Consider the following 24,862-nt stretch of genomic DNA (forward strand, 5'->3'; position numbering starts at 1 on the left):
CAGAGCATGGTATACTGTTCACCTGATCCAATCAGACAGCCTCTCCAAGAGCACAGGTTTTCTGAAATTGTGCCTAATTAGCAAACACTGATTCTCAAAAATTCTACTATAATATCCAATCCCTCATTATATAAAATAACATAGAACAGTGCTATCCAATAAAACTTTGTGGGATGATACAAATGTTCTATACATGTGATATCCAATACAGTAGCCACTATTCACAGTTTTAGCTTCATTTTTCTACCCTGCTTATTTCACATGCTAATAGCAGCTGAGTCCATTTCAAAAACTTGACAGCCCCTCAAAAAAGGTATAAAACGTTTCCCATGCAAAGATAGTTCAACATATGCAAATCAATAAATGTGATACATTGCATTAACAAAATGAAGGATAAAAATCCTATGATCATCTGGATACAGAAAAAATCATTTGACAAAATTCAACATCTGTTTATTATAAAAACTAAATAAACTGGGTATAAAAAGAACATGCCTCAACATAATAAACACCATATATGAAAAGCCCACAGCTAATATACTCAACAGTGAAAAGCTGAAAGCTTTTCCTCTAAGGTCAGGAACAAGACAATGATGCCCAGCTCTCACCACTTTTATTCAACACAGTACTGGAAGCCCTAGCCAGAGCAATTAGGCAAGAAAAAGAAATAAAAGGCATCAAAATCAGAAAGGAAGAACTAAAATTTTGTTTGCCGATGACATGGTCTTAGATAGAAAGCCCTTAAAGACTCCACCAAAAAGTTGTTAGAGATAATAATTCAGTAAAGTTGCAGGATACAAAATCCACATACAAAAATCAGTTGTGTTTGTATACACTAACAACAAACTATTGTAAAGAAAAATTAAGAAAACAATCCCATTTACAATAGCATCAAAAAGAATAAAATGCTTAGAAATAAATTTAACCAAGGAGGTGAAAGAAACTGAAGACACAAATAAATGGAAAGATATTGCATGCTTATGGACTGAGAGAATTATTATTGTTAAAATGTCCACACTACTCAAAGGGATCTACAAATTCAATGCAATCCCTATCAAAATTCCAATGGCATTTTTCACAGAAATAGACAAAACAATCCTAAAATTCATACAGAACCACAAAAGACCTTTAATAGTCAAAGCAATCTTGAAAAAGAACAAAGCTGTAGAAAACACACTTCCTGATTTCAAACTATAATTACAAAGCTATAGTAATCAAAATAGTATGTCATGTATTGGTATTGTAAGAGCACTATTAACTATAACAGTATTATGGCAGCCTCTTAAATTTACCTCCTTTTTCAAATCTTCTTCTACTCAAACTAATCCATCCTTACATGCAAAGTGAACACCTTCCTCTAACATTGGTTCCTTGCCAGTCTCTATTTTTCATTTCACTACTCTCCTCTACCCATTTATGCATGCAGGCTAGAAATCTACCCAATTTCCTTGTGCCCATACCACTTACCACCAAATGTCTCATTTTAGTGACTCTAACTCTACATTCCCTTATATCCATACTTTTCTCTGCATGTTTCCTATTGCTACTGTAATAAATTACAACAGATTTAGTGGCTTAAACAACACAGATTTATTATCTTACAGTTCTGGAAGTCAGAGGTCCAAAATCAGTCTCAGTGGGCTAAAATCAACATGTCACCAGGGTTTTATTCCTTCTGCACTCTCTTGGGAAAACCTGTTTCCTTGCCTTTTCCAACTTCTAAAGGCTGTCTATTCCTTGGCTCACGGTGACAAATCAATCCAACCTCTGCTTCCATCATCAAATGGCCTTTTCTGACTCCAACCTTCCTGCTTCCTTTTATAAAGACCCCGTGATTACATAGTACTCATCCAGGATCATCTCTCCATCTCAAGATCCCTATTTTAATCACATCTACAAAGTTTCTTTTGCCATGTAAGACAACATATTCACAGGTTCACATGAACATTTTTGAGGGAGCAGAGGCATAATTCAGCCTACCACGCCCTCCTCTTCTATACTCAAGGGCGCTGTTCTATTTCAGACCTCATTACCTCTCCTCTAGGCTACCTTATCATCTTCAAAATAACTGATCTTTCCATACCTAATCTCTCCCTGCTCTAATTATTTCTAGACACCATAACCAAACTAATCCTCACTGTTCAGTGATTATCACATGCCCCAAATTCACTCACTTTCCTTCTTTTTTTTAGTAGCTATTCCAAACCTTCACAACTTTCTTCAAGCTTACACCACCATTCCCCAAGTCTTTTCTTAACATTACCTTACTTTTCTATTTTTCAGGGAAAAAAAAAAGAAAGAAAGAAAGAAAAAGATTACCAGGCATGTCTCCTACCTGCAAACTTAATCTGTATCTCCATCCAACTTACATTCCACCTGAGTACAGGTGTTTCTCTTCCTATCCAAGGCTAAGTCCTCTATAATGCTCTCAATCCCATACTCTATCTAGATCCTTACTTCAGTGTGTGGTCCACAGACCAGCAGCATCAGCATCAACAGACAGCTTGTCAGAAATGCTATGTCTCAGGCCCCAACCCAGTCCTTCTGATTCAGAATCTGCGTTTAACAAGATCCCCATTAAAGTCTGAGATGCATTATACTAGGCTCCTCTACTGCAACTCTATTACTTGTGACTTCAACCCTTTGCTATCCAACTGCTATTTCCCCCCATAGAATAAATAACTCAAGTCTCTCAGATCTTTAAAAGCAGACCAAAAAAAAAACCAAGCAAATGATGGTACCTTGATACTGTATTTTTACCTCTCCTTCCAATTACAGCCAAATTCTGGCTCATATCCTCCTGACTGCAAATACTGCAGTGACCAATGGATCATACACTTTTTCTTTGGGGGTGGGGGGAGGTGGAGAGGAGAAGAAAACATAAAAATATCATTATCTGTGATGACCATGTTGACACACCCTTAAAAACACTTCCTAACCACTTTCACTACCTTTTCACCCCTGATTATTTTCTTACTTCTCTGGCTGTTTCTCAGTGCTCCTTAAGGTTCTTCTTCACTATACTCATTCTCCCACAATAATTTAACTTATGCTTATGTATGGCTTAAATTATCACCTAAATATTGATTACCCCCCCCCAAGTCATCCTCCCTACTCCCAACTATCCTACATGGACCTTCATTCAACATAATACAGCTAAAACTATTAAGCTTCCTCTCCAAACCCACCCCTTTTCTCCGTAAATATACCCTATTCTCAGGCAATGGAGTCCACTGAAATAGCAAAAATCCAGAAGTTATTCTATATTCCACATGGTCCCTTCCTCCCTTCTTCCATATCCAATTGATCTCAAGTCCTGCCAATTCTACATTTTAACTTCTCTCCAGTTTTCCTGTCTCTTTTATCCCCATAGCTACTATTTCACATTACGTCCTACATCTCTCACTTGGCCCAATTGGTACAGAAACCAAATACCAACATCATTTCCAAAATATACGTTTACCAGGTTGCCCACCTCCAGCTTCTACCTTTTCCAATTTATTCTCCATACTGCCACCTGAATATTTCAGTAGTTACCCCTCTACCAAAACTTCAGGCTTGCACTGCATTTAAAGACCCTGTCCAGCCTTCCCAAAGACCTTGTCCAGTCTCCCCAAAACACATGAAGTGCCAGGCCTAAAATGTTTCTCTCACATTCCTCTCTTCATCTCTTTTATCTGCTAAGCAAAGGGATATTTCATATCAAAGAACCAGGTCTACCACACCTCTATAAAGCCTTCCCTTAGTTAGCCAGGCAGCTGGAAAAGTTCCTTATTTCATGATCCTACCACTCTTTGACCATCTCATTAGAATACCGTATTTCCCCATGTATAAGACGCTTTTTTGAAAAATTTGGGGTCTAAAAACTGGGTGCATCTTATAGAGTGGTTGTAGATTTTTTTTACTTGCATTTCCCACTTTTTTCACACTTGTTTTTGCGCTCATTGTTGTAGGTTTTTACTTGCATTTCCCGCTTTTTTGCGCTTGTTGTCTTTGTGCTCATTGTTTCGCACTTGTTACCGGTATATTATGGTAGGTTACGTTTTGCCACGTTCTGCCCAGAAATGGCTCAGAAAAGATTTTCTTTTTTTTTTTTTTTTAAAGATTTTTACTGGGGAATTAGGAGATGGGAACAGCGCTGGGGAATTGGGGGAAGGGGAACAGATAAGTTGCTGTCCTTTTGTTCTTCAGTCTAGTTGTGGAGGACGTTGCTTCACTGGCCCAAGTTGGCACCATCATTGCTCTCTTCCCAGGCAAGGCAGATCAGTTGCCGGCTTCTGGACGGCCGCTCACAGCGGCTGCTGGCCGCTGGCTACTCACGGTAGCCCATGGCAACCCACTGCAGCAGGGGCTGCAGCCCAGCTCCAGGTTGAGCTGTTGTTCAGCATCTTAGCTGTGGAGGGCAGTGTCACTGGCCCTCATATGTGGGATCCGAACCGGGGCCTTCTGGCATCTCAAGCCAGCTCTTAACCAACGCACCACTCGGTCGGCCCAGAAAAGATTTTCATACAGTGCTGAATTCAAGTTAAAAGTGATCCAGTTTGCAAAAGTGAATGGAAATCATGCTGCTGAACGTAAGTTTGGTCCTCCTCCAACTGAGAAAACAATCCGAGACTGGCTACGGGAAGAAGAAACCCTACTGAAAACGCCATGGCAAAAGGCCATGAGAGGCAATATATGAACACAGTGATTGGTCATCAGACACCGATGAGGACAAGCTAATGGTTGGGAGTTTCGACAGTGATGAGGAGTTGTATGAATTTTATGATGAATAAAACTTGAGTTCAGTAACTTTATGTAATACATTTTTTTTCAAATTTCAGGCCTCAAAATTAAGTTGCATCTTATACACGGGGAAATAGGGTAATTAGATAATCTGTCTTCCCCAACTAAACTGAGATCACTGTATCTTCATAACCCCCACTAGAAGAAACATCACAATGACAGATGCTCAATAAATATTTGCAGAATTAAGTACACTGCTGACAGTGCTCCTATTGAATGTACTTCACCTTCGTTAGCCTAGTATTTAAGGTGCTGGCTGCATGATCTGTCTGGCCCTAATCAACCATTCCTTATAAGCTCTGAATTTGTCTAATGCTTCCATCCATGCCTTGAATCCTAGATTCACCTACTGCGAAATTCTCTTCCCTCCATTTTCTACTGAAGTCCTATTCATCTTTCAAGGCCTAGATCAAGAGTCCTTCCTTCTTCATAAAGCCTTACACCAACTCCAAGAAAGAAGCATGTTCTTCTTTCTTTGAATCCCCATAGCACCTTATCTGCATCCTCCTTATGATCTTTATCACTCTTAACTTTGTATTTTATCTACCACATTGTCTACTAGACTATATCCTCTTTGAGGAGTAGAAACCAGGTCTAATTAATTTTATCACTCCATAGCCCTCAGTTGTCTTTTATTGAATAAACAAACATACCACATCGAACTTCAGTTTACAAAACACTTTTATAGGCATTTTTCATTTGACTTGCTCTTCACAACAACCAAGGTATAGAGAAGGCAGATGGAAGAACTAAAATAAAAAGGGTTACGAAATTTATTTACAGGCCAGGAGCTATGAAGGAGTAGAGTCAATATTTATAAGACCAAGTCTTCCAATTCAAAGCCAGGCACTATTATTCTACATCCTTCCCTTCCATTTATTTAATTCTTATTTATCTTCATGGATCAAGCTAAAGTACCATTTCCTCTGTAACCTCCCCATTTGCTGAAATCCCATAACACTTGTTACATACCGCCTTGTATTTTATGTCTTTGTCTTTTAAAAACGTAAATTGCATTATGTCAAACCTTTGCCTAAAGCTCTCCAATGGCTTCTCACTGCATTTAGAATAAAAGTAAAAATCTTTACTGTGATCCACATGACCCAAACTGCCTCTCATCTTTATTACATCCTCCTTCAATCATGAGGCTCTTTTCTCATTCAAAATGTCACACTTCTCCCTGACTTGATATTTCAGCACACAGTGTTTTCTCTTGGGATGCTGAGATCATCACATGGCTGGCTCTTTCTCGTCATTCAGGTTTCCATTTATCAACTCCACAATGAGAATTTCCCTCACTAGAAAGATAAATTAGCACATATATACCCCTTCCTCCATTACCGTCTTGTTTATCACTATATCCCCAATGCCTAAAACTGTTTCTTGTATGCAGTAAGCGATCAAAAGATATTTATTGATTTGATGAAAAGAGCAAACAACAGGTAATCTATTAATACTTCTCTGAATGGCTGCAAATACTAACAGAACACTTTGCATAACTGCTATCCATCTAGTAAACTAATGGTCATAGGTCCACTGATAAAATTCTACTTAAACTAAAAAGTTAGGAGACAATGACATTTAGTTAGTTAGTTTCTTTATATAAACACTGAACTGAATTTATTATTTTTTATTAACAATCAAACATTTTACATCCATTATCAAATAGGGTTTAATGAGCAAAACTAATATTTCTAATGTAAAATATTCCTTATTTTTAATAACTAGAGGGTCATGATTAGAAAAATAATACAGTCACAAAAGAAATACAAATCACCAATAAAGAAATTAAAATGCTCCCTTCTGTCTAGTAACTAGAAAAGGCAAAATAAAATAATGGTAATAAATTTATATCCATCAGAATGACAAAAACTAGAATTTTGAAATTATCAAGTATTCTTGATAATGCACAGAAATGGTCACACATAAATTATCAGAGAGAACATAAAATTGCTAAGCCTTTTAAAAGGCAATTTGGTAGTATTTACCCTCTGTAACTTCACTCATGAAAACATTTCCATTTGTGTCAAAAAGTTATTACACAATATTCTTTAAAGGGTTGTTTGTAATATAGAAAAAAATAGCTTAATGCCCAACAACTGATGGTTAAATAAAGCTTGATAAATTTCATTATGGAATTTTATGTAGCCATCTTGAAAGATCTTCAAATCATACAGCTAAAAAAAAGGCATGTAAATAACATTTATGGCATAACGTTCTTAATGTTTATGGGTACATGTGTGCATGTTAAGTATACGAGTATACGCTGAAAAGGGATATACACCAGTCTTACATGGTTATGTATTTAGAAGGGAATGGGAATGAAAAAAACATTAAAGGGTTTCTTTCACGTATTGTTCTGCATGCCTCTGTACTGTTTTCAAGCATTTCATATGTAAGTTTTAAACAGAGTGTACAGGTTAAAAGTAGTTAAATAATTTTACCATAGAAAACTGGTTTAAAGATAAACACCATCAGAAATTACTATAAACCAAAATGTATAGTATGAAAAAACAATGTCTAACTCTTTAATAAAAATGAAAAAGCTTGTACAGATGTATTCCTATTTCACTACACCAACTGCTTAACTTCAAAGAATTAAATCTAGAAAATCATGAGTGCTTTAAGTAACACTAATTACATAAAGAAAATACTATCAACACTAATACATAAATTTTCCATAATGAATAGGAGATTTCTTCTTTTCCTAGCCCCTAGAACAATGATGGATAATTACATTGGCTCATGTTTAAGAGTCAAACAAACCATCCAGAATTTTTTTCTAACACCAAAAATTAGATTCTAAGGGAAACAATTTTAATCAAAAAATAAAATTAGACGTTTATGAAAAATTCACAACCATATCATTTTGTAGACAAACACTAAATACTTTCCCTATATAATCAGGAACAAGAAAACCAAGTCCAATCTCACCATTTCTAATCAACATTATACTTGAGATTCTAGCAATTTCAATTCGGCAAGAAAAATAAAAGGAATTCAGACTGAAAAAAAAGTAAAACTATCTCTAGTATATGACATAATCTTGCATATAGAAAATCCTAAGGGATCCATTGAAAAATATTAGAACTAAGAAACAAGTCAGCAAGATGACAGGAAAAGTGATCAATATAAAAAAATCTATTGCAGTTCTATGCACCAGTAATGATCAAAATGAAATTATGAAAAAAAAACCCAAAAAACTCCCATTACAAAAGCCTTAAAAGGAATAGCTAGAAATAAATTTAACAAAAGTAGTACAAGGATTGTACCATGAAAACTTCAAAACACCACTGAAAATATTAAGGAAAACCTAAATAAATGCAATGACATTTCATGTTCATGTATTAGATGACTTAACATTATTAATATGACAATACTCCCACCTTGATCTACAGATTCAATGCAATCCCTATGCAAGTCCCAGCTACCTTTTTTGCACAAACTGGCAAGCTCATCCTAAAAGTCACATGGAAAAGTCCCACCCCCAAAAAAGAAAAACAAAGTCAAAGCAATCTAATAGAACAAAGTTGGAGGACTCACACTTCCTGTTTCAAAAATTACTGCAAAATTACATAATAATCAAGACTGTGTGGTACTTGGCATAAGGATGGGCATATAAATAAATGGAATAGAATTGAGAGTTCAGAAATAAACCATCACATTTATGGTCAGTGAGTTTTCAACAAGAATGTCAATACAATATAACGGAGAAGCAACTGGGACAACTGCATATCCACATGCAAAGGAATGAAGTTGGACCTCTTTTTCTCACCATACACAAAAATTAACTGAAAACAGATCAAAGACCAAGGTGTAAGAGCTAAAACTGTAAAACTCTGAGAAGAAAATATAGAAATAAATCTTTGTGACTTTCAATTAGGCAAAGCCTTAGCTATGACACCAAAGCACAAAGCAACAAAAGAAAAAATAAACTGGATTTCATCAAAATTAAAAACTTTTGTGCTTTAATGGACATATCAACAAAGAGATACAAAAAAAGAAAATATTTGCAAATTATATGTCATTACCATAATTTAACAGCTCCCCTATTCATAGTACTTAGGTTGTTTCAAGTTGTTTTTTATTAGGTAGGCATTATGCATCCTACTTTACAAGTAGAAAGACCAGGGATCAAAACAATAAGTAAATGGAACTGCTTGATTGCTTGATATTGCTCTGTTACAAAAGTACCTAAATCCACATCTGTATAATTTTTCAGTCCTTACTTTTTCATTTATACTGGATATTTACCCAGCTAAACCAAGGCATAAGATCTGCTAACCGGGTGTTTTGGTTGTTCTGTTGACACTTCACACTAGGAATTCTTTTCTTCTTCTCCTTGTGAGACCATAGACAATGACTCAGAAGCTAAGTGACCTGTCCAAAACTACACTGTTAGAATGGCCAAAGTGCTTATGAAAAGTCACTTAGAGAAAACTGCATTTCTTTGTATTAATACTGACTCTGCTGAATATAAGAATTCCTTTCTAGGAGGAGAAATGTCACAAGTCACATCAAGGGATTTGTATCTGGAATATATTAAGAATTCTTAAGATTCAGCAATAATACAAATGGGTTTTAAGATGGGTAAAGGATGTGAATAAACATTTCCAAAAAAAGACATACAAATGGCCAATAAACAAATAAGAAGATGCTCAACATCATTAGTCACAATGAGATACCATTTTAAACACCAAGATGGCAATAATTAAAAAGATAACTATTGTCATGGATGACCCTCATGTATTGCTGGTCAGAATATAAAAATGATGCAGCCACCTTAGAAAACAGTTTGGCAGTTCCTTAAAACGTTAAAAATAGAAATACAACCCAGAAATTCCACTCCCATGTATATACCTAAGAGAAAAAAAAAACATAACTCTATGCAAAAACTGTACATAAATGTTCACAGAAGAGTAATTCTTAATAGCCAAAATATGGAAACCCAAACACCCATCAACCAACAATAAAATGTGAAATATGCATACAATGGAATATTTTGCCCTGAAAAGGAATGAAGTACTGAGACACAGCACAACATAGATGAATCTTAAAAACATTATGCTTAAGTGAAAAAACACGAATTATATTTCATCTGTATGAAATGTCCAGAATAGGCAAATCCATAGACAGAAAGTACATCAGTGGTTCCCAGGGGCTGAGGGAGGTAAGAATGGGGAGTGACTACTACAGGCAGTTTCTTTTAAGGGTGATTAACATGTTCTAAAATTAGTGGTAATGGTTGCACAACTCTGTGAATATACTAAAGACCACTGATTGCACCACTGAAAATTAGAGTAAATTGTATGGTGTGTGTGAATTATATCTCAAAAAAGATGTAATTTTTAAAACTAGAAAAAAATGAATAACATAACACTGAAATGTTTTGTTTGTTCTAAAAGTATACTTCCTTTATGTTCCTCATGTAACACTAAAAGTCAACACATGGCTGAATTTTTACAGATCGGCTCGGACAAATAAGTTCCAGTTCACTGAGCACAAACTCCATGTTTGTCTTCATGTTTCAGTGAAGACAGAAAAAGATGGTGAGAAGTAGAGAGAGAGCTTAATACTTGATTTGTCCAAAGGCAGATACTTTTGATTAGTCTAGCTCTAGTCATTATGAATCTATTCATAGGCCAATATCAGACCCTGTTAGTATCAACAGGATTTTTTTTTAATTCTGAAGTTCTGGATATTTTCTTATCCAAATCACTTTATCATTTGCTGGGTGACTATTACATATCATATTCTTTGGTTGGTGCTTAAGAGACACTAAGATTTAAAAAGAACCACATGGAACTTACAATCCAGTGGCTAAAGTGGAAACAAAATACTATGGAAAAACCTCGTCAAACTACATAAGCCAGAAGTAGAATAAGTCAAAGTACTGAGGAGTAAAAAGCAGTCCGTGTAGAATTCCATACCCAGCAAAATATCTTTCAAAATAGAGGCTTTCAGACAAACAAAACAGCAGACCTGCATTATAAGAAATGTTCAAAGCCATTCCTTCGGCCAGAAGAAAATACTACATAGAAGCTTGGATGTACACAAAGGGAAAAAAACTTATCGCAAAGGTACATAATACAGTAGACATAAATAACTTTTCTCATTTTAAAATTTTATGTCTATATATAACATACGTAAGTCATACATATATAGAAATAAAACATGGCAAGAATACTACAAATCAGCCAGGAAGAGCGCAATGATTATACCAACATGGGCCAGTGAAGCAACGTCCTCCACAACTAGACTGAAGAACAAAAGGACAGCAACTTGTCTGTTCCCCTCCCCCAAGTCCCCAATAAAATCTTAAAAAAAAAAACAAAAACAAAAAAACATGAGGAAGAAAATGGAAGTACACTCTTGTAATATTATATTATACATAAAGGTAGACAGATAAATTGAAGATGTATATTTTGAACCAAGGAGAAAATCTTTGTGGCCATGAGTTAGGCAAAGTTTTGGGTTTTGTTTGTTTGCTTTTTGGATGGGGTGCACAAAAAGCACAAATTATTTTTTTAAAAATGCTAAATTGGATTTCATCAAAATTTAAAACTTCTGCTCTTTGAAATTACTGTTAAGGAAAGGCAAGCCACAGACTGAGAAAAAACATTTACAAAACATGTATCTGACAAGGAGCTTGTATATGGAATATGTACAGAATTCTTACAACTTAGTAAGACAATCCAGTTCATAAAGAATATGGACAAAACATTTTAAAACACTTAACAAAAGATATGAAGAGCAAATAAGTACATGGAAAGACACTCAACATTATTAGTCATTAGGGAATCGCAAATAAAACCACAATATGCCACTAAACATCCACTGGAACAGCTAAAATCAAAGTCTGACAAAAACTGAAGTCTTAGTGAGGATGGGAAGCACCTGTAATGCTCAAATAATAAAAATAAAAGACTCAAATGTTCACAGAAGCTTTGTTCATAATTGCCAAAAACTGAAAACAACTCAGACGTTCCTCAACTAGGTAAATGGATAGGCAAATTAATGGTATATCCATAAATGGAATATTCCTCAAAAATAAAAAGAAAACCACTTGAACATGCAACAACATCAATGCACCTCAAAACCATGCTAAGTGAACGCAGACACCAAAGACTACATACCATAAAATCCCATTTGTATCAAGTTCAAGAAAGGTAAAACTAATATGACAGAAAGCAGATAAGTGGTTGCCAAGGACTATCACAGGTAAGAGGGGTAGGGGACGGACTGCAAATGGATACGGGGAACTTTTGGGGGTCATGGAAACGTTCTTTATCATGATTGTGGTGGTGGTTACAGAAGTGTAACTCTTTGTCAAAACCCATTCAACTGTACAATTAAAATCAGTGAATTATACTGTGTGTAAATTATGCCTCAATAAAACTGATTTTTGTTTTAATTGAATGACTAAAATATGTCCAATATACCAAAGAAGAGGGGAGGCGAAGACAACTCTAATACAATCCTGGATGTAGGAAGTATCCATAAAAGTGATCTCAGTGCTAAAATAATTAATCACTCTGGATAAGATTAATGAAGGCTTCATAGAGGACATCTGAACTATAGTGGGAAGAATGGGCAATAGGATTGGCCAATTGAGGGAATGAAATAAACTAAGGTACAGGGGGCTTACAATTCCGTTTTTAAAATTGTAAGGAATCCAGACCAATAGATATAGAGAACAAGCTCTTGGTTACCAACGCGGGGGAGGTGGGTGAGGGGTAGGTGAAATTAAAAAATTAAAAAAGAATCTGAGGTGTAATTTATCTTTTCACTCTTATCCTGTTCAATTGCTCTACAGCTGCCAAGGCAGTAATTGCAGTGATCAGTGATTCAGACTTATTGAGCAAAGGGCCTTAAGTAGGCTGGTTTCATTTAAAATTTCGAAAGGTTTTATTATTCAAGTAAACCTGAGATAGGGCAGTAGGCCTCCATGGAGCAGTCATACTAATGGCTCTTGAATTATGAAGGGAAGTCAGTCCCATCATCAATGTTTCAGTTATGAATATGTAACTGGGAATTTTTCAACTGGTAAAACCAACCAGCATTCTAATGAAGAATAATCTCATTATTAGTAGCATATAGAGTGCTGTACAATCTTTTAAAAAGCTGCCTTTGTTTACTGAGGTATTGCTTGTAATAGAAAATACGAGGAACTACTCAAGTGTCCATCTATAAGAGACTGGTTCAATAAACTAGGAGGCAGCGGACCCACACAATGGAATACTATGAAGCTCTGATAAAAGAATGAGGGCACTCTCACAGTACCAACATGGAAAGATCCCCAGGACATACTGCTAAGGACAAAAAGTAAGTTACAAAACAGGTTATATAACATGCTGCCTTTTGTATAAAAGAGGAGGCAGAGAAATAAGAACAGGTATTCATTCACATTTGCTTGTATTTACATAAAGCAACACTAGACAGATATATCAGAGACAACTGAGTGGCATATAATAAAGGGCAGGGGGAAAATTTTTATTCACCCACATTGAGTAAACCTTTATCATCTCCTCCTCCTTTAAAAAAAAACAAAAAACAATAGTAAGGAGTCAGTTTATATCATGATCAGCATATATAGTAAGAAATAGGGTAGTTTAAGTGAGCCTGGGGTGGGGAATCTTAAATGCCCAGTTCAAGAATTTGATTCTATAAATATGTTTTATAATACAATGGTATTTTAAGATTAATTTGAATGCAGAAAACAGGAGAGGCTTGAAGAGTAACGAAGAGTAACAGTCTAAAAGCAAGCAGACTCAACAATAAGTCTATAAACTAAGGAGTTTCAAACTAAAGAGTGGACTAAAGACCACTAAAAAAGGACCAACAGAACAAGCAATTTATTGGAAGCGGGAAGGGAGAAAACATAAGTATTACTAAAGTCTGGGCACTGGGAAAAACTAATACCAATTAAAACACATGCACCCACACATCAAAAACTTAAAACATAAATAAGGTTAAAAGACAAAAGACAAACTCATGAAATATACTTGTGTGGCTAATGCCACAAAAAAAGTTAATACCTCTAACCCAAAAAGGACTCATAAATTGGGCCGGCCGAGTGGCTCAGTTGGTTAAGAGTTAGTTTAAGAGCGCAAGCTCTGAGCAACAGGGCCGCCGGCTCGATTCCCACATGGGCCAGTTACACTGCGCCCAAGCTGAGCTGCTGCTGAGCTGCCAACAGGTGGCAGGATGGCTCAGCTGGCGAGAGCACAGGCTCCTAACAAGACTGCCTGTTCGATGGTGGGCTACACCTGCCGGCAACTAAGACTGAACTCAGCACCTTGAGCTAAGCTGCTGCCAGGGTGGCTCAGGGGATAGAGCACATGCTCTTAAAAACAAGGCTCCTGGTTTGACTCCCGCATGGGATGGTGGCTATCCCCACCCACAACTAAGATTGTAACACGGCACCTTGAGCTTAGAGGCCACGAGCTGCAGATGGGCAGCCAGGTGGGGACTGGCGCCCTCCACAACTAAGACTGAAGAACAACTTGGCTGTGCCCCTCCCCAATTCCCCAACACTGTGCCCCTCCCCAATTCCCCAACACTGTTCCCCTCCCCCAACTCCCCAATTTTTTAAAAGACTCTTAAATTAATAAAACAAAAATAAATCAATAAATTAGAACATCCAATAAACAGATGGAAATAAATTCAGCCTTATTAGATACTAAAGGAATGCAAATGAAAACAATAATGGGTTAGTTGACAATGCCAAGTGATGGTGAAACTGAGGAAATGAGCACTCCCCACAATGTTGGAAAATACAAATTGGTAAAAACCTTCTAAAGATGCAATATAACAGTATATCAAAACTATTATGCATATCATTTTTGGTCCAACAATTTTAACCCTGGGAAATCCAATCTGGAAGATATTATGGGACAAATGCACACAAAAGAATGTGCAATAAATACATACACATAACAAAAATTAAAAAATAAGAGTCTAGGAAAATAGACTTGGCCAAACAAGTTACGTTACATCCCTGCAACACAGAACACTAGGAGTCAATGAAAAGAATATACTATGAAGTAGAGGGTACAAAACAGCATTGTAGTATGTTCCCATTTATGTAAAAGCTTATGACCTTATACATATATGCATAGAGAGGTTGCGAATAATGTTCATCAAAATGTCTTATGTGATCATCTCAGGAGGTTGGATTCAGGGGGACTTTAGTTAATCTCTTACACTTGTCTATGCTAACTGAAAATTTCTACCATGGGCCTGGCCTCTATTATCTTTGTAAACAGGTGAAAAATAATGAAGAGCAGTATCTGGGGGGGAAAAAAAACGACTACAAGAGAGGTGAAATAACTAATTTAATATTAAATAAACTAAGTTTGGAGTATCAATAAACTATCTCAGTGAAAGTGCCCCTATCCAACTGAAAATGAAAAAACAGAAAAGTGGGGAGGCATGCAGCCCATTAACTATTCTCAGTTTTCAGTTCCTCTTCTCACTACCCTTTTCATTTCCATTTTATATAAATTCTAGTTTTTAACCTAAATTTTATCCTGCAATCTACATTCACTTTATTTTTCAAATATATTAAGAACACTAGGTTCTCCCACAATTTAGTTGTGCAGTTTGGAAATTCACAGGACAAAAACCACTACAAACAATACTCCTGTTTCTAGCTTGATATTTTTGCTTCCAACACCCACTTTAAAACTTACAAATACCTACATATGAAAGCCAACCATAGACAAAATAAAAAAAAAACCTCAAGTGATATTCATAGAAAAAGCACACAAGAGAAAAGATTTAAATGATCTTAAATATGAATAGTAGGCAATATTAATTTTAAACTGGTTTTTCAGAATAGCTATAATTCTTCAAAGTTAGGAAATAAAAGCTTGACATACCGTTTGCTCAGAAAAGTTTCACCATAAAAACCAGATCATTTATCTTGATCAATACAACAGAGTAAAAATATAAACACTAGGTCTGATTTTGTTCTCCTCACACTGAAAGTGACTCCCAGCATCCCTGACTCATTCCAGCAAAGCAGAAGCTAGGAGGAGGAGGTTCTTAAATTCTCTCCTTATAAATCAAGACAATTAATTTCCCCACCCTAGAGTATACATGGACCAAAAATAGCAAGTAAGTTCAGAGATACAACTGGTATCTGTGCAAAAGTTGATTTGTGGAAAATAATGCTATCTCTATTAATTCAATTACTAATATGCTTCGGAAGTTGTCCTGTAGAAGCTTATAATCTAGTAGGGAAAACACAAATGCAGCCATCCAAATAATTAAAACATGAAATAGAATTTTTTAAGCTCTAAACAAAGATAAAGTAAAGTGCTCTAGGGATATAAGAAAAGGAATGAAATATTTCTAGATGAATGGCAAAAGGTCTCAAGATGGTGGAATTTGAGCTGGGTTTTGAGTACAAAGCTGGAGGCATAGAAGAGAAAAAGGTGCATTTCAAGCTAAAAGATCAGCAAGAGTAAAAATATAGAGCAATAAAAGTGCCTCTAAAAATAGAATTCTGATAGAATGGGGCAAGATCAAAAAAGGCATTACCTGATGATGCATTAGAAAGCTTGGACTTAATTCTACATAATGGAAGTGATACAATCTAACTACATTTTAAGAAAACTCTCCTGATAAAGAATGAACTAGGAAGAAAAGAATGGATGAACAGGGAAGAAAAGAATGGATGAACAGGGAAGAAAAGAATAACAGAATAACAGGAAGCGTAATTTTAAAAATATGAGGGCCTGAACTAAGGTGCTAGAAAGGGAAATGGGATTAGTGTTCTGAACAAAAATGTAATAAGGACTGAATAGACGTAAATGTCTGGTAAAGTTTGATTAGAGAAGGAGCAGAACACAAGGCCATCTTGAGAATGAAAGAAGTGATTACAGATTTGGAGACTTAAAACAGTTCACGTAAATTTCCATCCCTTCTGAGTGTTTGTTTCTGCGTTTATTCTAGTATCCTACATTTTTGACACTTTTAAAAAGCATTTTAAGAATTCCATCCATCTAAGGATACTTATGGCTTATTTCTATTAAGTACGTATCAAATCAGCAGCATTTTATGAGTGATTTTTTTTTTTTGTATTCTGGAATGTCTTTGTATTTTATATATTTTCAAACACCAGTTGTTGGGACAAAACACTAAATAATCCGTGACCGATACCCCACATTCACTTGAAGTGAATACTAACAAATTCACTTATTTACATCTAGGGTCCACCCATCTTTAGATTCTCAGGGTCTCGATACTTTTCCGTAATGGAGACTTCTGCTGCTTCTTGGTGGGATAGAACACTTCCACAGGTTGAGAGAGAGAACCAATTAGGAGTATATGTAACAATTTACTGTACTAACTTAACTGATCAGACTTGAGTGACTTCAGATCAAGATATTCCATTACAAAACAACCATCAATAACTAAGTGTAATTAATGTCTTTAAGAAATGATTTTAGCATATTCATAAAAGCTACTAATAAGTAAAGACAAAATAAGCTGAAAGAATCTACAGAAGTATTTGTTTTTTAAAATCCTCATCCCAAGAATATAGACAGAACTACCCTTCAGAACCACATCCCCCACCCAAATAAAATCTTCAAAATGCTGCAAAGATTAGCCAGGAAACAGAAATTAATAAACACACAAATGGGTTGAATTTTAGCAAACCAGATCACTATGTCAGATGATCATTACGTGAATGCCAGGTGAAGTTCAATACAGCATAGTATCAAGAGCATGTACTTTAGAACCAGTCCAGCATTTGAATCTAAGCTGATCTTGGAACAAATCACTGAACTTTTAAGAGTTCCAGTTTCTCAACCTATCAATGGGAATACCACATGGGTTTTTGGGGTGAATGTATGCTAAGTATTTATCAATGCCTGGCACATAGTAAAACCCAAATGTCAGTACCATTCCCTCCCTTTCCTAAACAGCCCCTCTCTTCAGTACACCCTCACATTTATTATAGAGTCAAGCAAAAATTATGTGACTCCCCACACCCCAACAGTCAAGTAATAAAGAAAACATGGTAAACCGGTTTCATAGGGGGAAAAGTAAAGCTAAGAAGGGACTGATGAAAAGAAAAGTGTAATAAGTAAAGGACCAAAGATTCAGATGAAAGCAAAGAGCAGGTTGTAAAGTAGATTATCAATAAAATGGAGTGGATTTATTCTAGGAACTAACACCAAAAAAATCAGCAATACCAAGGTTTCAATACTAGTATTTTGAATGTGTATGCACTTCCTTAAAAATATCTACACTGAGGGCCAGCCAAGTGGCTCAGTTGGTTAAGAGCTCGCTCAAGAGTGTGAGCTCTGAGCAACAGCAGTTCGATTCCCAGCTCAAGCTGAGCTGCCAATGAGCTGCCAACAGGTGGCAGGATGGCTCAGCTAAAAACAAAAAACAAATAAAAAATACCTACACTGACAATTCATTACAATATACCTCATTTTGCAGTGTATAATGTGCACTTTTTTGGCCCAAATTTGTGAGGGAAAAATAAGGGCGCACATTATACACGTGCAGCACTAATTCCATATCTATATAAATGTTTTTAGTTCTTTTATTAATGCTTATGAGGGCCGGCTGAGTGGCTCAGTTGGTTAAGAGCTCGCTCAAGAGTTTGAGCTCTGAGCAACAGCGGTTCGAGTCCAGCCCGAGCTGAGCAGCCGCTGAGCTGCCAACAGGTAGCAGGATGGCTCAGCTAAAAAAAAAAAAAAAAATGCTTATGAGTTAAAATAATACGCTGGAATACGATAATCAGTTCTGTTGAACTTACGATGAACTTGCAACGACAAAGAGTTCTTGGCTTTCTATGATGCGTGTATTATCGTAAATTTGTTACCGGTACATAAAATTTCTGCTACCTTTTATCTGTTCTTGTGTTTTGTATTTATTTGTTACATAAAATCTCTTGTACCATAATGTTTAGAAATAAATGCTAAAATTCCTTTTTAATACAAAAAACAAGTACCTAAATGTAAACAAATAAAATTTAAATTAAAAAGTTAAAACAAAAGATTTTTCCCATGGAAGTTTGGGCCAAAAACGTGGGAGCACATTATACATGGCAAAACACTGTAAGCTGTAGGTGGGCTGGGAAAAGTTCACATTGCTGTTTCCTGCAGCATAACACATGGTCTATATTAATACTTACGTAATCCAGGCCCACAATAATATTTCATATGCTCAGTAAACTCCATCATCCTGCTGGATATTATGCTGAGCACTAGGATTACAATGGTGGGCAAGACAGGCTGGTTGCCTTCATGGAGCTCCCAATCCAGCAGAACGTTGTTTAATATTCATTAAACAACATGGGCCACCTACCACAATTACTAAATTCTAAAAGTAAATAAAACTTTTTGCATTAAACTGAACAAGTGAGTTCAATGGTTTCCTAAAGAGTAACAATACATTTGCTATATTCAAAAATCTTAAGTTTTTCAACTATTTTAGCTATAAATTCTGGGCCCCACATTTTAAGGAGGACATTTGACAAATTAGATATAATGTGAAAAGTCTAAAAACGTACTTTATGAAAAATGAATTTTTTTGGTCAAGAAAAGAAAAGACTCAGAAGACATGGCAACTGCCTTTAACTTTAAAGAGGTAGCATACAGATTTGCTCTGTATCATTCCAAAGCTTTAAACTTAAAACAGTGGGTAAAAGTTACATGGAGGTGGATTTCTGTTTCAACATGAAGAATTCTAACTCAAGCTATTCAACAATATCTCAACCACGTTACATTTGTGTAATAGTCTACACTATTTCTATACTTTACGAAACATAAATTTTCATTTACTTCTTGAAATAATCCAAAAATAAGTATTTCCCTGTTCCAGTTTAGGAAGCTGAGTTTCCAAGGGTCTTGCTAAGACCCTGGCAAACTAAGACTAAAACTCGAGTCCCAAATCTAACGCAACACGCTGTCTTCAAAGCGATGTCTTTCTGCATCTAGATGTATTCAGGCATGTACCAAATGGCCAGCTGTCAGGAGTGTTGGCCAAAATATTCTAAAGCTTATTCCAAATCCAATCCTTGAGAAATACTAGTGGTCAATACAAACACCATGAAAAGATTCAGTAATGAATGGTCTTCTAGAAAGCAAGCTTCATGAAAGCAAGGACATTGGCCTTTCTTAACTGCTATACCCCGGTCCCTAAGCTGTATCTGACATATAATATGTGCTCAATAAATATTTGTTAATCATGAATAATTCTAATCGCACATACCACTACTACATAATATAAACAAAACACATAGCACTACTAGATAATAAAGAAACTTGCAAAAGCATCCAACGAAAAAATCTGAAAAACACAAAATCCATTCTTAAAATTGCACCATACACTTAAAATTGCTATTTAAAGTCCTGAAACTTAACCTAATCAGTTTTTAAAAATAAATTAAATGGAAAAAATGCAAACCTTTTGGCAAGCCTAAAATATCTTAACTAAAAGTAAAATATACAGTCTTACAAGATATAAAGGCTAAATTTGGTGTAATGAGTCTTCAGTGTTGACAGTCTTTGCTTAAAGCATCAATCAACTAGGATTTTAAGTGTGCCTGCACACTTAGCAGGAATGAAGAGGTTTATACAGCTGTTTTGGTTTAAATACAAACTCACACCTACATCTCTACTCACATCACATCTTTACAAACATTTACCTGGCTGACATTTCAAAAACATCTGCTAATTTTACAAGTACAGTACACACATTGTACTGAGATTCAACACAACTCGTACTTAAAGGTACCTAGCATCCACTTAGCACTACTGAAAACTAAGACCAATAGGAAAACCACAATCAATGCAAATGTCATTTTGTAATACCTAATACCCTAAACTACAAGGCCTAGAATTTCCAGACATCTTAAGGAATGTAACAACATGCAAGAGTTACTTTTAATTCACACTGCTTAACAGATAGTATGTATCAATACTCACATTTTTTTTTTTTTGGAGAATATATAAGAAGCAAGGCATAACAGCTATAGAAAAGATTTACTCCAATTGCACTAGGTTAAATTATACCTTTTAAAGATTTCTGAACAAAGATCCTAATATTTAAAGGTCTAATTAACTTTAAAGTAAGTGTAAATAGTAACAACAGTAAATAGGGTAAAAGCATAAAAATATACTAAGCCATTTTACCTTGGTTACATTGGATTACACCAATTAGATTCCCTTTATATGTTATTAGCAACTGGGTGTCATCACAAACCAACACAAAAACCACAATCTTGTCATTTTTCTAATTTTTTTGAAATTATGACTTTGAAAGATTGTGTAAGAAATTATTCCAAACAGGAATATTGCAAAATGGATTATCTTCCTTATCTTCAGAATTTAGAACTTCATAGTCCTACAAAAGCTTCCACATAAGCTCTTTTCGCATATTAAAAGAATATACTTTACAAAAAGACTGCTTTTCCCATCTTGTATTATATGACACATTTGCAATCTATACCTAACTGACATAAGCACGTGATTCAAATTCTCCTTTACAATATTTAGCCCTAAACTGCAGTCCATTCCCAAATCTCCAACAATGAAACATCTTCAGAGAGCTTTCAAAATTATGACAAATTAAGCTCTGGTTTACCCAAATTAACTGCACTGGAAAAACAATCAGCAGTTGAGAAAAACCTGCTCGTATATTAATGTAACAAGTTTAAAATTCTGAACTCTTCCTTAGAAATCATTCCTGCCTGAATGAAGCAAGGAGAAAAGCTCTGTTGGACCTGACCTGTTGCTTTGTCCCTCCAACCCCCTAAAAGGTGTCAGAGGCGCCAAAACGCCTCTCACTACTAGAAACGCTTCCGAAGTTGGGTTTTCTAGTCTCCGGTGGCTTGGAAGAGCCCAATCACCACTTTCCCTGCCTCCGAGACCTGGCCAGTCCAGCTAAAGACGAACGCACGGGACAGCGGGCTCACCTGATCACAGGGCTGTAAGGGCTCCGGGAGCGGCGCCAGCTGCTGCTGCTGTAGGGGCTGGGAGACACGTCGCCGCCCCGCTCATATGAGCTGTGGCGGCTGTAGCTAGGGGAGCGCCGGCGGCTGTAGGGGCTCGGGGAGCGCGGCAGCCGCCGAGAATACGGGCTGCTGCCACCTCCTGCCGGGCTGGGGGACTTGCGGCTCCTCAGGCTCTGCGAGGCCCTGTGAGACACCGGGCTGTCGTCCCGGCCTCCCAGGGGGCTCAGGGACCGCTGCCGCCGCCTGTAGGCCTTAGGCTCGGTCTTCTCCTCCCGGTAGGCCTTGGGCGGCTCTTTGTAGGCCGAAGGCGGCTCCTTGGACGATTTAGTCCGGCTCCGGTGAGCCTTCAGATCTCGGTCCTTGCGGCTGCTACTGCTGCTAGACGTGGCCGAGGCGCTTTTCCGGCGGCCGCCGCTACTGCTGCTGCTGCCGCTCTTGGCTGCCTCGGCCCGCTCCTCGCCGCTGTGGCTGTGGCGGCTGCGGGACTTGGAGGCCTCGCTGCTGCCGCCGCGCTGCCCGTCCCGCCGCCGGTGCTCGCGGTGGCGCTCCTTGCTGCGGCCGCTGCTGCGGCGGCGGTCCCGGCGGGGCCTGCGCCCCGACCCCTCCCCGCGCCGCTGGGTGCCGGAGGAGGAGGCCGGACTCCCGCCGCTGCCCCCCGTCCCCCCGGCAGCCGTCGCCGCCGTTGCCGCGCTGGCGCCCCCCAGCAGCAGCCCCTGCTCGGACTGGGAGCTCACATCCTCGTATTCCACCAGCGGCGTCACACCCCCGCCGCTACTGGCACCGCCACCGCCGTCCTGCTGCGGCTGGGGCAGCGAGAAGACCCGACGCTTCTCCGCCTCCTGCCCGGCGCGGGGCCCGCGGCGCCGCTTCTGCCGCCCTCCTGGGCGCCTCTTGCCTCTCGCCAGCCGCTTGACCTCCAGAGGGGGGCCCGGGCTGAAGCAAGAGGAGGAGGCCGCGGCGGCGGCGGCTGCGGCGGCGGCGGCCGTGCCGGGAGCAGCCAGGAAGAGCAGAGGCGGCGGGGGCGGCGGCGGTTGCAGGAGCTGCGGCTGCAGGAGCGGCAACAGCAGCGGCGGCTGCTGAGGGGACAGGAATCGCCTTCGCTTGCGGCGTTCCTCCAACTTCTTCTCCGCCCAGCTCAGACCCCCGCCTCCCCCCAGCGCCGTGTCCGAGCTGCTCGGCATCGCCTAGAGCTCGCCGCAGAGCGCGGCGCGGGTGCGGCCTCCCCCCGGGTCAGATCCTGGCCATCTCCCGCGCCGGAAACGGGAACAGCAGCGGCAGCGAAGGGACACCGAGCACCAGGGCCGGCCGGGAGACACGCCACGATAATCCGGGTTGGGACTCGGGTCCCTGGGTTCCAGGTCACAGTGGGGTACGCAGCGGCCTCCAGGCCTGAGGGAAGCAGGAATCCGGGCGGCAGAGCTCCCGATCGTGCCCGTCGTCCTATCCTCAGCAGCAAAAACACCAGATTCGCCGGGCGCTGACCTGCGAGGGAGTCCGGAGTCCTCCAAGTGCCCCCGGGGTGGGGGAGCGGCCTCCGCCGCGCTCTCAGCTCAGGCAGCGCAACGCGGAAGTACCACCTTCGTCGCCGCTTCACTCCATCGCGCCCTGACGTTGGGTGCGAGTTCAGGGGAGGGGAGTGGGCGAGACAACAACACGCCTCTGCCGCCTCCTCCTCTGCGTCGACGTCGTCCTCCAGGGGTGGCGGCGACACACGGCGGGCGCCTCAGAAGTGGCTTGGGCCTGACAACTCCCGGCCTAGGGCCTCGCGCACTCTGTTGCCCGCTGGGACGGCCGGCGGGGCGGGGCAAGGCGGGGGCGACCGGGCTGCGGCTCTCGGCTGGGGCAGCGAGTGTGCGGGGCTGGGCGGGGGTCTGTTTCCGGGGAGATGGGGCGGGGGGAGGGGGGCCTTTCTGAGTCTGTGGTGGCGGGTATGGGCCTTGACTTTCTCCGCCGCCGCGAGCAGAGGTTGGCGAAGCTGCCCCTTTCCTCCGTTCCCCCCGCCTCACGAGGAGGCTTCTGGTGTGCGCGACCGGCCCCGACTCGCTCCTCCCCTTCCCTCTCCGCTCCTCGTCAGGGGGGAGGGCGACGGGACTTGCTGTTTGGGCCCTAACCTCCACAACCCCTCCTCCTCCCTCGCTCTTTCGGCCTTTTCCTTAGGCCCAGACGCAAGGCCAGGAGCGCGCACGCACGTCACGCTCTGGAAAAGCCGTAGGTGAGTGGTGTTAGGGGACAAGGAGGCGGGAACAAAGTTGCCGCGCACCGGCGTGCTCGCTCCCGCCAGCGACGGGCATTGGACCGGAAGTGGTGTGACGTAACTACTTCCGGTGGGGGTGGAACTATGTGTGAAGAAGGGTTAAAGAAAGGAGAGGCTTCTGCACTGCCCACTGCTGTCGTTTGAGACTCTCGCAGTGATGGCCCGCCGCTTGTGCCTGTTGCTTGCGTCCAGCGTGCATTGCCTCACCGATTTTCTTGCAGGCACCGCATTGCCTGCTTGTTGAAAGGTCACGGCGCGAGCCAAGAATCTAAGAGACCCTGAGATAAATAATGTCCTTAGTGGCCTTCTAGACTTGGTAGTCACCCGTCATCTACTTTCACTGAAGCCCTGGAGGGGGGATGGGGGGGGGGGGGTTGAAACAGCTGCGAGAGCAGAAGAGCAGGCACCATGAGTTAGAAGGCAGAGGTGGCTTTAAGCTTAAACTGCCTCAGGTACATACAAGTTCCAGGCCCCATCGTAACTTAAAAACACGCTTGGGAATCACTGTGTCAAGTTTAGATCACATTGAAGTTTACTTTTTTTTAAAAAAGCAAATTAATCCGGGGAATAAATGTGCTGTCAAAAGGAACTATTGAAAAATCCTGAAATTATTATTACCAGCAGCCTTGAAGTGCAAACATCTTGTTCAAATGAAGGCTGCCCTCATGCAAAAGAATGAAACTAAACTGCTATCTCACCATATTCCAAAATTAACTGAAAATGAATCAGAGTAAAACATAAGACCTGAAACAATAAATTCCACAGAAGAAAACATAGGTACTAAACTTATGGACCTTTGGTTTAGAGGGCATTTTTATGAATTTGACCTCATAGGCAAA

General features: G+C 39.5%; 1 protein-coding gene across 4 annotated transcripts in view; it reads right to left on the minus strand.

The window, feature by feature from the left end:
* Window positions 1-24,752, minus strand: part of CDK13 (cyclin dependent kinase 13) — a 109,937-nt gene extending 85,185 nt beyond the window's left edge. For 3 of the 4 annotated variants that reach the window (XM_019653833.1, XM_019653834.1, XM_019653831.1), the window contains exon 1: window positions 21,731-24,752. In XM_019653833.1, coding sequence (XP_019509378.1) covers window positions 21,731-22,950 — 1,220 coding nt within the window. In that variant the 5' untranslated portion in view covers window positions 22,951-24,752. The remainder of the gene's footprint in view (window positions 1-21,730) is intronic. The other variant, XM_019653835.1, reaches the window with a different exon arrangement.
* Window positions 24,753-24,862: the final 110 nt, after the last annotated feature.

This window comes from Hipposideros armiger, unplaced genomic scaffold (genome assembly GCF_001890085.2).
Source record: "Hipposideros armiger isolate ML-2016 unplaced genomic scaffold, ASM189008v1 scaffold_208, whole genome shotgun sequence".
Lineage (NCBI taxonomy): Eukaryota > Metazoa > Chordata > Mammalia > Chiroptera > Hipposideridae > Hipposideros > Hipposideros armiger.